Genomic DNA, 12,944 nt, shown 5'->3' with positions numbered 1-12,944 from the left:
CAGTTTGGCAGTGTCTTAAGAGGTTCAACACAGAATAACTATAGAATTGGCAATTGCACCCCTGAGTATATACCCAAAGAATCAAAAACAGATATTCAAACAAAAATTTGTACATGAATGCTTATAGCAACACTATTCACAATAGCCAATAGGTGGAAACAACCCAAATGTCCATCAGCTGATGAATGGATAAACAAAATATGGTATGTCCATACTATGGAATATTATTCGACCATGAAAAGAAATAAGTACTGATACAGATGATACTTGAAAAAACTATGCTAAAGAAAGTGAGCCACAAAGACCATATATTGTATGATTCCATCTACATGAAGTGTCCAAGCTAGGTAAATCTATAGAGACAGAAAGTAAATTAGTGGTTGCTTAGGACTAAGGGGAGTGAGAGGTGGTAGTTAAAATGTACAGGGTTGCTGAGATGACAAGAGTGTTCTAACAGTTGATTATAGTGATGGTTGCACATATCTTTGAATGTAATAAAAATCTTTTTTCGGTTTAAGTGAATTATAGTTAACATAAAATACTGTATAAGTCTAAAGTGTGCAGCATAATGACTTGACATATATAAATTGTGAAAAGATGACCACAAGTTTCGTTAACTTCCATCACTTCATACAGTTAAAAAAACAAAAATTTTCCCTTGTGACGAGAACTTTTAAGATTGACTCCCTTTTTTTCTTTTTTCTTTTTCTTTTTTGATTGCAGTAACATTGGATTATAACATTATGCAACTTTCAGGTATACATCATAAAATATTTCGAATTCTGTGTAGATTACATCATGTTCACCACCCAAAGACTAATTACAATCCATCACCACTTCTGCACAGCAAGGGAAACCATCAACAAAATGAAAAGACAACCTAACAATTGGGAGAAGATATTTGCAAACCATATATCAGATAAGGAGTTAATATAAAAAATATACAAAGAACTCATACAGCTCAACAACAAAAAAACCAACAATGCAATTAAAAAATGGGCAAAATATCTGAACAGAGATTTCTCCAAAGAAAATATACAGAGGGTCAACTCTCTTAGCAAGTTACAAATATACCATACAGCAGAGATAGCTGTAGTCATCATGTAAATTACATCCCCAGTACTTATTTATCTTATAACTGAAAGTCTGTACCTTTTGACCACCTTCCTCCAATTCCTCCATCGGCAGGGTCTGATGGGGACAATAGTGCACCCTTAACCCCCACCTCTAGTAACCACAAATATGATCTCTTTTCTTCATGAGTATGTTGTTGATTTTGAATTACACATGAAAGTGAGAGCATACAGTATTTGTCTTTCTCTGGCTGACTTATTTCACTTAGCATAATGCACTCAAGCTCCCACCATGTTGTCAAAATGGCAGTTTTCCAAGTTCCAAAGTGTAACTTTCATGCTCCACCCACTGCCCACCAGTAGGTACCAAATGCCTTCCCTTCTCATCATTCCATACCCTCCACACTCAAACTTTGGTACAATCATATTTCTTCTTTCTATACCTTGTATTTTTGTCTTCTAGAATAACCAAGGTGACAATTAAACACATAAATTAATCCTGGCTCATATACACAGGTAAGAAGACTCTTTCTCTCCAGAGTGCACTGCCTTCTTGGGTGAGCCACCTCTTCTTGGATGACCCATTGGCATTGTAGCACCACATACCTACTTCTGTTTGGTCACTAGACCACTACATAGCAGGAATTTTGGCTCTGAGTTACCTATCTGGAGGATCTGGAGGATCTGATGACAGAGCTCATAAACCCAGAAACACACACTTCTACTTGCTTTTTCAAGGTGACAGGTTTTCCTTTCTCTGCTTCCTTCCTGAGGTTCCTCACCAACACATCTCCATACTGGCCAATGATGGGGAACATCTAGACACAATATACAACACCACCCAGAGTTAAACGCAGAGACTCAAATCCTAGAAGAACATGGCTTTTACAGACATGGAGCAGTAAGCGACATTCTATAATGAATCTTATAATGTTTCTTCTAAGACATAAAGGTAAAACACCATTTTTAGAAAGCTCAATTTCAGAAAAATACCCCTTGGAAAGGGACTATGATCTTATTTTCTACCTGATCTCAGATGCATTCTTGTTTCTAATTAAAAATTCTCTTAATTTCTCACCTCCTTGAGCTTTCCACTGGTGAAGGTTGGAGACAGCAATGTTCTTATTCTCTTCCATTGTTCATCCTCAGACAGAGAGATGGCATTCTTCATAAATCCCACTGGACCAAGAGACTAGACTCAAAAGCAAAAGACATTTTGCCCTACGTAAGTTTCAGAGCTCTCAACAGTTGTGGAAAATTTATTACATGGGCATCAATTTTTCAACAAATATTTGGTGACTGTCTACTTTGTATCTGACCCTATGCTAGATGCTCAATAAATATTTAGCCCAAATCCCTAGGTTTCTGTGAGGGTAGTGAAGACATCCAGCCGCCAGATGTGATTTCCAGCCTTTATATTCCAATATCCTTTTAAATGCAAATGATTCATGTGGTGGGAAAACTGTTCTTCCAGGGAAAGAGAAAGGAATAAGACCTAGTACATCCACCAGAGCTGCACAGGGTAAAAATGGATTGATGACAGATAGCCAGATAGCCCTGGAAAACTGTATTTTGCCTCAGACTAGTTCTGTCTTTAGATGAAAGACAGAGCATGAGAAACTCAAAAAAGGGATGGTTTGATATGGTGATTTTCTAAAAAAATATAGTAAATGTTTACAAAATTAGTAACTTATTTACTATTCTGAAGAAATGGTACAATCACATGGAATTCCATTACACTTTTTCTATAGGGATAGAAAAGGAAAAGAAAGAGATAATTCTATTTCTCAGCTTGGGACTGGCCTAGCAAGCCAGCATAATTGAGATTTTCTTTCATCTTCCAAAACTGTATTCTGTTTTAAAATGAATATCTCCAACACTCATTCATGATAAAAATTCAAAAACTAGGAATAGGAAGAAAGTTCCTCAACTTCATAAAAAGCATCTACAAGAAATCCTACAGCTAACGTTACAGTTGTGACGAAAGACTGGAGTGAAGTCACCAAGATAGCTAAATAGAAGACTCCAGTCTCTGTTGCCCCACAAGGAACAACAATTAAACAGCTATTGATGCATGAAAACAGGTAACAAGCTTCACCAACACAGTGGAGCAGAAAAACAAGAATAACTACACAAAATGTGTAGGGAGAATAGTTTCATTTTCCCTGCATCATCATCCCCTCTCCCAGGACAGCACTGCTCAGTGTCAAGAGGAAACTCTCCAGCCTTAGAGACTTATACTTGCTTGGAATAGGACAGCAAGTTGAGCAACCAGTGCCCAGCCTTTCAGGAAACTGTACAAATGACCCACTTTGGTATCAGCCCAAGAAGGGACTGGCATACCTCACACATCTTAAGACAGCTAGGAACAAAGCAGAAGGGCAGGGACTACCAGTATCAGCCATGTGGTGTGAGTGACCATGGTTCTTTATGGCCTGCTCTGCAGAAGACCAAGAAGGCTTTGTGGCTGAGAAAACCAACAGTCAGCTTAGACTCTGTGGATGCCATATAGATTTTCCTGCTGATACCCCACAGGTTTTACCTTCATAGACTCCAGCTGCCTGAGCCAGGATCTGCCCCACTACGCCCTAGCCAAACTCTATGATACCCAGGATTCACACAGGCAGCAAGAGCTGGACTCTGCCTGGGCATATACATACCAACAGCCCAACCCACTTCAGCTTCTCTGGTGCCTGGAGCCAGCCCTGACTCCTGTCAGTGGACTGCACTGCCACATGTATGCACAGCTAACCCCTGCAGCTGCACACTTTCACACTGCCAATCTCAACTCCAGTCACCAACCCCCACTGCAATGCATGTGCCTGAAGTCAGCCCCCACAGATGAGCACACTCATACCACCCACTCTGGTCACCACTACTACCTCCCTTGGTCTCTCACCACTTGACCTGGAGGTGATGCTGAAGACCTCAACAGCCCTTGCAGCCACTGTAGACCCTCCACAGCTCTTACTGCCAAGGATCATGCAGTTGGTGATGTTGTGAGCCCCAGCTGCCTGAGCCAGTTGTGCTCCTTAATTATGGAGCCACCCACACTCCCACAGTTGAAACCTAGCACCACTAGACTAAGGGCCACAGAACACTCCAGCATGCCCTAATCCACAATAAAAGATCTTTCCTTACTAAAGTTAGTTCACAAAGTCTGGAAGAGGTGACTGAAAGGCACAGACACCATTGCAAGTCTACGGGGATGAAAAGAATCAGAGAAACATACACCATCAAAGAACGCAACAATCTTCCAGTAATGGACCCCAAAGAAATGGAGATCCACAAAATGCCTGACAAATATTTTGAAATAAATTTTCTACAGAAGCTCAGAGAGCTACAAGAGAACACACACAATTTAACAAAATCAGAAAAAAATGCAAAAAGAAAAGTAAATTCAACAAAGAGATACAAAATGTAAAAAAGAACCAAAGAGAAATTTTAAACCTGAAGACTAAGAAATACAACAGAGAGCTACAAGGGAGCCCACATAAGGCTATCAATGGATTTCTCAGCAGAAACCTTGAAGACCAGAAGAGAGGGAAATGATGTATTTAGAATACTGAAAGGAAAAATCTACCAACCAAGAATACTTTAACTGGAAATGCAATCCTTCAGAAATGAGGGAGAGATAAAGTCGTTTCCAGGCAAAGAAAACCAGAAAGAGTTCATAACCAGTACAACTACCTTACAAGAAATGCTAAAGGAAGTTCTTCAAGCTAAAAAGAAAGGGCACTAACTAGTAACACAAAATCATATGAAAATATAAAGCTCACTGGTAAATGTAAATATATAGTCAAATTAAGAATACAGCAATATTGTAATGGTGGTGTGCAAATCCCTTACAACTCTAGTGTAAAAGTTAAAAGACAAAAGAATTAAAGATAACTATAGCTAAAGTAATTTATTGCTAGATACACAATATAAAAAGATGTAAACTGTGACATCAAAGATGTAAAATTGTGGGGAGAGTAAAAGCATTGAGTTTTTGAGTGAGAATAAAGTTAAATTTCTATCAGCTTACAATAGAGTGTTATAGCTATGAGGTGTTTTATGGAGGCCTCATGGTAAGCACAAAGCAAAAACCTATAGTAAATACAGAAAAGATAAAGAGAGAGGAATCAAAGCATATCACTATAGAAAATCATCAAATCACAAAAGAAGACAGGAAGAAGAGATGAAGAAGGAGCAAAGGATCTATGAAACACTCAGACAAAATGGCAATAGTAAGTCCTTTCAATAATTACTTTCAATGTAATGGACAGAGGAATGGATAAAGAAAATGTGGTGTCTATATATGTATATATAGAATTGGATATTTTTCAGCCTTAAAAAAAGGAAGAAATACTTCCATTTGTGACAACATGGATTAACCTGGAGGACAACATGCTAAGAAAATTAAGTCAGACAGATAAGGACACTATGGAAAACAGTATGGAGATTTCTCAAAAAAAAAATAGAAATACCATATGATCCTGCTGTCCCACTACTGGGTATTTATACAAAGAACATGAAGTCAACAATTCAAAGAAATTTCTGCACCTCTGTGTTTACTGCAGCATTATTCACAGTAGCCAAGACATGGAAGCAACCCAAGTGCCGATCAATGGATGAATAGATAAAGAAGATGTGGTGTGTATATATGTATATACCACTCAGCCACAAAAAAGACAAAATCATGCCATTTACAACAACATGGATGGACATTGAGGGTATGATGCTAAGTGAAATAAATCACACAGAAAAAGACAAATATCATATGATTTCACTCATATGTGGAAGATAAACATACAGATAAGAAGAACAGATTAGATTAGTGGTTACCAGAGAAGGGCTTGGAGAGAGGGTGAAAGAGATAAAGGGGCACATTTGTAGGATGACAGATAAAAACTAGACTATTGGTGGTGAACACGATGCAGTCTATACAGAAACTTATAGTAACATACACCTGAAATTTACACAATGTTACAAGCCAATATGATCTCAATTAAATAACTTTTTTAAATGGATGCCTACCCGCCGGTTTGTGAAGACAGAATAACATTCTTTCACTAGTACTGTTTTGATCATATCTGGATCTGTAATGGCCAACACAGGCTGTGGGCCATCATAAATCCTGTTGGGAAAACAGAGTTGATTAAATTTAACAAGCAAGATTCTAGAGCTTGAGCCATGCTTAGAAGTCCAGACTTCCATCCCAGCGTTACATAATCCATACTCCTAGAGATGATGGCTGAAAATAACATTAGAACATTTGTTATGTCTAAGTGGTATGTACATGGGTATTTCCTGTGCCATTCTCCATAATTTTTTCTATGTTTAAAATATTTCATTATAAAAAGTAAGTTAGGTTAGTAAATAATTGAAGTCAAGTAAATTGTCTCAGAACAAAACAATAAAGGTTAAGGAAAGTCCACTGACTCAGTCAGGAAAACATTAGAATTTTGACAATGTATCAAAAACATGATAAATGCATATGACATGATATGAGATTAAATTGCAGACATACTGATAACAAATATACAAAACTCTGTCTATAAATGGCAATAGATTTGGACTACTCAAAAAGTGATAGAAGGATTATGAACAATTTCATTCTCTTATTTTAAAAATTTCTAAAAGAGGCTCTGGAATGAGACTGTCTCCCATGCAATGAGGGCATCATCATAACAACAAGTCTCTCCCATGAGTATCTGGAATACTCACCCCCACATACTTCCATACTTTTTAAAACATTTCTTGTCAAAATCCCAGAAACCCTGCAAGGAGGAAAAAAATAGGATTATTAATCTAAATGTATTGAAACATACCTCTAACTGGGACACAAATGATTTGAATCCCATGAAACTGGGTTTACTATCTTTCACTGGCATTTAGAGGGAATCTGTTATTCAGAGATGTCTTGGGGGAAGGAGACAAAATAGAGGAGCTATTTGAAATGGAGAATGTAAAGTTGCTCTATAATTTTCTCCAAGTGTTATAGATGCTAAATGACTTACCTATTTCATGAATACCAATTAAGTCCTTGTCTTTCTAAAGAGTTTTCACTTCTGTATGTGTCTCTGAAACCAATAATCTTCTGAATTATTACCTCCATCAACACTTGAGAAAACTGAAGCTGAGTGAAAGACAGTGGCCTGCACATTCTTTCATCTCCTAGTTAAGCATCCTTTTCATTTATCTCATGAGCCCTCTCTAGAATTCTAGCAGAATTAGGAAGTTTAAGACACCAGTGAACTCTTTTGGTCTAGCAGATTTAAATAAGTCTAAGGCATGTTTGCTGAGTGAAATACTGAGTGAATGAATGAATGACAAAGTGGAGCTGCCTTCCAGTTTTCCAGCTCAACGTGGAAAGGATGGTGAGAAGCCACCACTCCACAAAGGACAGAGGAAATTAAAACACTTGCTCTGAGTTTTCAATTCTGTAACTTAAAAAAATCTTCCCTTCACTAAGTTTCAGATACGATGTTTCGACAATGCAAAAGAAGGTCCCAGGTATGTGGATCTTGGGGTGCATCTACTCAGGAGCTGATGTGGGAAAGATGGAAAGGAAATTATTGCTTTTTCAGAGGGAAAAAATAACAAATTTCTTAGGCAGTAATTAGGCACTGAGGTCTCAATTGGGAGAAGTGAGAGAGGAGAAACAAGCCTCAGATCTATGGGAAAGGAAATCTGAGGCAGAGAGGATCCTGCACACAAGCTCTCCGTGCTGGCCTTCTGGACCTGAACTTGCAACCTTCTGTCCAGTGGCCAGGCCCTGGGAGAGGCATCACAGCTGGATTAACCACAAAGGTTCCACCAAAACTCACAGTCCATGTGCGACCTACCACATTCTGTTCAGTTACGTTAAATTTTTAATACTTTTGTCAAACCGTGTACTTCCTAGTGATTTTGTATAAGTGATTCTGCCTTTTTAAAAAAAAAATCTATCTGAAGTCCGTAGACAACCATCATCTTTTCTCAGTTATACCCACTCCCTGCTCAGGCTCACCCATAGGGAGTCTCTTTTGAAGGAAGAGAAGTAAAGCAAAAAGCTCTTGTCCCAGCTCTCAAATTCCAAAAGATGTCATGAGTAACAAAGGGTGATTTAGAGCCGTGGATATTAATGCCAGGGGCTTAGCAGTTCTTGAGAGAATTCAAGTATGTGCAGATTACCTGATGGTGAATACTGAGGCTGCCTAATAAAAAGAAGTTTAAAAGCTACCTAGGGAAATTTTAAAAAAAAAGGCTACCCAGAGCTTATGCTACAAACAGGAAAGTCTGGCTCTAGTGTGCACAGCTTAACGAGCTTCTACTGGGCACTCCGTTCATACTATTCTCCTAATACTCAGTACAACTGTGCCTTCCTGGGAACCTGAACCTCTCAGAAAGAAAATCCTCTTAACAATGCTCACAAGTTGGAACATCAAGTCATGTGCTGAGGCAGCCAGAGAGCTGAGCTGTCCAACTGAGGAAAAACCTGAGTTTCATAACAGCTGAAAACAGAACCCTGAGGTAAACCTAACCGTGTTCTGGGTGGGGCTTATGACACCTTTTCTGGAAAGCATGAAACCTCAGAACTTCCTCCTGAGGAGGGATGTTTTTACTATGAAACTAATCCAGGGTTTGCAACCAGAAGAAGCGAAATAGGGAGCACAAACAACACTCTACCTTAAGGTAGCACAGAACAGTTCCCAAAAAAGGTAGAGATGTCGGCCCAGGAATTCCCAGCTTCTTAAAAAGTCCATGTGTATAGGTCCCATATCTATAAAGTGAAAGAGAAAGCCAGGTCACAGGGATTGTGAAACGGCCTGTCACTGACTCAGAACTGGAACAGTCAACTGAGGAGGTAACATGTAGATGAGGAATAAGAACAGGAACTCCAACAGCAGTAGTTACATTCACTCATCATCTCCTTTTCTACCATCACTGTGAGACCCACAAAAAGTAACGATGAGTGGCTAAAAGCAGCAGAAGACTTCGTGGTTCCAATCCTAGAGTGAATACCTGATAAAGGTTTCCAAATTTGAGTGCTCTTGAGAGGTCCAGGCTGGAATTCTTCCAGGGAATTCATATGTGTTTATTTAGTAAGTTGACTCTTCCATGATTTTGAGATTCTCATTCTATTTAGAAAGGGGAAATTTTTTTTTCTCCTCCAACGAGATTTGGGGTAACTGTGTCCACTCAACACAAGAGAGTTACTGAGAGCCTACCGTGATGTTGTTCTTACACTTTACTCAGCGGCTTTTATGGTTTTCCTTCTATCTATGCCCTGACCCCATTTTAGGATCTGCTCCTTCTTAAATCTATCTTCATAGAGAGGCCTTGGGAAGCTAGATTTCTTATCCCCACAGAATGAAAACCGTGTTTGAGCATCCATTGGCCTCATAAAAATGCAAGTGTCTTTCAGCTACACCCAAGTCTCTGCTGTCAGGCAATTTGGTTCACTTGAGCTAAAGAGAAGGGAGATGGACTCATGTGCTCCCTGAATGATACTGCATAAAGGGACCAATGACTAAAGGATCCACTTGCAGACCATTCTTACCCTCCTGGGATCTGGTCCTCCAATCTGTGATACTCACCTGCTAAGCACAGCACCAGGAACACTCTTCTTTTTCAAGATGATCAGTCACAAAGCATTTACTTTGCTGCTTCTGTGCATCAACAATCTCAAAAACCATTAAGGCTGATGCTTCCTATGGGACACCTGCCTGCAACTCATCTTTTGTGTGTTGTGTGTGGATCCTACAATGGGGGTTGTGGATCCTTGCAAGTCTTCCCACTCCAGTGTTACTGAGAGATGGCAGAATGGAAGAAGACGAGTGGCTGAGGGAAGAGCCTGCTGACAATGGTTTTAACCATGCAGTTGTTAGGCCTGTAAGACTAACTCTGTAAAGGCAAATTACGAAATTATGGCTTAAAAGTATGTTATGTATAAGTAGTTCAACATGCCCTACAGTGCTTTCAGCTAAAATACATGCAGGCTTCCAAATTTCAGATACCTTCCTGTTGATAGCAAAAGATCCACTATGAAACATAATGAGTAACCATAAAATGTCCCAGGGAGTTGAATTAAGACCCTGTCTCTTCTTATTTGGAAGTTAGCCTTTAAGGCAGTTCAGGTTTCAAATACTCTGTACAAATAGAGCAAATGTTATAATGTGTGGTAAAATAAATCCAAAAAAATTGCATGAAAGGACGTGTGTTTGAAAAACCCAGCAGAGGCACCTCGACCAAGCCCAGCTGGGCATTCGGATCCTTCACCCAGAACAGCTGGTGGAAGAGTGTGTACTGACTGCCAAAGAAAGGAGTGGTTTGGTTAGCACCACCCCAGTTTCTTCCTTTACCATCACAACCATGGCAAACCAATTACACCAATTTCTCCTGCTGAACTTTAAATGTGTTACATGAACTCCCAAGTGAGGCTGAGCAACTGAGTGAATGTTAGCAACACTGGTCCAAGGAAAGATCTGGTCTAGTGTCTAACCTCACATGGTTCCATATCAAGGGAGAGGGTGGGCTGGGTGAATTCTTCAGTTTCTTTCCAGCTTCCCTCTTTTTGGTAGAGTAATCCTGCTTTTGGTACAAATGAAGGGGGTAACACTAAAGCCAATCATTTTTATCACATTTACGTTGTGTTGGCATAAGGAGGGCATTGTCTACTCTACAGCATCTGATTCTTGGCTGCGTCAGTGTCTCTAAGGCTACGGTGTTGTTTGCCCAGTGGTGACACTATCTAGTGACAGTCCCACTGCAAGATAGACAACACACAGAGTGACTTAGATGGCATCCCTGTCTCCAGGCTTCAAGCACATGAGATGCTAACCCTGATGCCCTATGAGGGACCTCCTGTTGGACCAGGACTGAGGAGTATGTCTGCTCTGAGGGATGAGGAATATTCTTCCACTTCATCCTAACTCTTATCTGGATGCCTTTCATATCATCACTGGATCACAGTCTCACTTCCTCACCTGCACTGAGAGACTAAAAGAACCTGCTGGGCAGGGATATTTAAAACATACATACAATCTATATCATAAAAGTATGTATTTGTATACTAGATAAATATTCCCGACATTACTCTACAAAGGTGAGGTTACTTATTCACCTTTGTAGTCACAAATCCTAAATCAATAGCTCTCTCTTATCTTTCAGAAAGTACACGCTGGAAATAGTCTTATCTCAGCAAAAAATCTAGTATTAAATAGAATGAAATTAAACCACATCAATTAACATTAAAATGTCATCAGTCAGAAAATATGTTGCCACAATACCTGGAATTCCTAACATTGTTTTGAATGAATTAAAACCAGGTTTATATTTCCTTTGTTCACATGTGTGTTCATGATTTCCTACTCCCAGAAACTGAAATTGAGAGAGAGATCCGATGTGACATGGAGGGGCCTTCTCTACTCATACCTCAACCTGCTCGATGATGCCAGGAATCTCACCATTGAATGGGATTCCTCTGCTGGATGGTTTTGATTCATCCTCCTGTACTGTAACTTAAAGGGAAAAAATATTTAAAATCTTAATTGGCTTTTGGGGCTCTTGCCTTTACAGGCTGCTAGCAGATTTCATATCAGGGGGAAAAGAAATCTCAATACTGATGCTAACCATCCCAGAGACTGGAAGGAAAAGATGAAAGAAAAGAATACAATTTCAAAATTTCTACTAGGTCTCCTCTGATCTAAAGCTTTCTCATTTAGTGATAAATAGTTCTGCATATTACAGGATGGGGGAATTGAATCTCAGGAGGGGATTCCCAGGGGAGAGGCACAAAAATAGAAGTGCTGAGTCTGAGGAGAAGGGTAGAGCAATCTCCAGCCCACCTGAAAACTCTGAGTGTGCCAGGAGCCTTGTGTAAATGATGCTGGCAGTGGGAGGGAGAGGAGCAGGAATTACAGAGGGGACACAGGGGCCAGTCCTTCTATATGTCTCTTGTGGGAGACACAGGACCCAGAAGGCAAAGATAATGAGAAAAAGACCCAAGCCACTTCCTCCTACCTCCAGGATCCCCAGAGCTTGGGAAGTGGGTGAGGACCTCAATGTCCAGGGGTCTGTTGTTTTTAATCTGTCTCTGCTGAATTAAGGTTGACTAGTCTAGGTCCAAACTGGTAGTCAATCAGAAGATTATTCCCAGTAGCAAATAATGTCACTAAACCCTCCTAGCTACAGAAATTGGTGGGGGGGTTGTTTACCCCTTCAACAGATCTGGGTAGATCAATAAGAACTCCCTATGTGTTCATAGCACCTGAAAATTAGAAACTTCCCCTTCACTAACTCTTTTAATCTTTAAAATGGATAATGGAAAGGGGGACCTGACTGGGTCCCCAATTGCATCGTTACAGAGGACACAAGCTGGACAGTTACTCACAGATAAAGGAGCACCAGGCTGGTAGCCAGGAGAACCCAGGTTTCCATGGAAAAGCTTGGGATTAGGTCCATGGCCACTTTCCTTCTGAGATTCTCTCCTCTGAATTCTCCTTTCAGCAGTCGGTGCTGCTGTTTGCAGGCCTGTGGGTACAGAGCTTCCCTTCCAGCCCAGAGGAGATTCGGTGAGGCTGGAAGTCTTATTTGCTGGGAAAAGGGGTGGGGCTGGAGCTGCAGCCAGTAGAAGGGCCACCTGCGCTCCACCTGCAGGTGCCATCCCCGCCTGATACTTGACAAATCATCATGGGTACTCTCTGTTTAATGTTATTTGAGTTCATATTCTGTGGGAAATCAATAAACAACTCAATCAGTGTTATCAGTAAGCCCAAATATTACAGATATTCAAGTAAATCCAGTGGCTATTGATCTCTAACCTGCCCTTGACTCCATGGCTTCCCACATTCCAAAACACTCGAAATCCTTCAAACAACCTGGGCCTACAGATCTTTATCCGTG

At 40.1% G+C, this 12,944-nt stretch overlaps 1 protein-coding gene across 1 annotated transcript in view; it reads right to left on the bottom strand.

The window, feature by feature from the left end:
- Window positions 1-12,744, bottom strand: part of LOC106832275 (cytochrome P450 3A12-like) — a 35,538-nt gene extending 22,794 nt beyond the window's left edge. The window contains exons 1-6 of the mRNA XM_070485388.1: window positions 12,433-12,744; window positions 8,727-8,820; window positions 6,783-6,835; window positions 6,093-6,192; window positions 2,152-2,265; window positions 1,747-1,891 (exon numbers count right to left, since the gene is read on the bottom strand). Coding sequence (XP_070341489.1) covers window positions 1,747-1,891; window positions 2,152-2,265; window positions 6,093-6,192; window positions 6,783-6,835; window positions 8,727-8,820; window positions 12,433-12,503 — 577 coding nt within the window. The 5' untranslated portion in view covers window positions 12,504-12,744. The remainder of the gene's footprint in view (window positions 1-1,746; window positions 1,892-2,151; window positions 2,266-6,092; window positions 6,193-6,782; window positions 6,836-8,726; window positions 8,821-12,432) is intronic.
- Between the last annotated feature and the right edge of the window lie 200 nt (window positions 12,745-12,944).

The sequence above is a fragment of the Equus asinus genome, chromosome 14, assembly GCF_041296235.1.
Source record: "Equus asinus isolate D_3611 breed Donkey chromosome 14, EquAss-T2T_v2, whole genome shotgun sequence".
NCBI lineage: Eukaryota > Metazoa > Chordata > Mammalia > Perissodactyla > Equidae > Equus > Equus asinus.
Note: the sequence above shows the minus strand (reverse complement) of the source record. Positions and strands in the feature narration are given on the sequence as shown.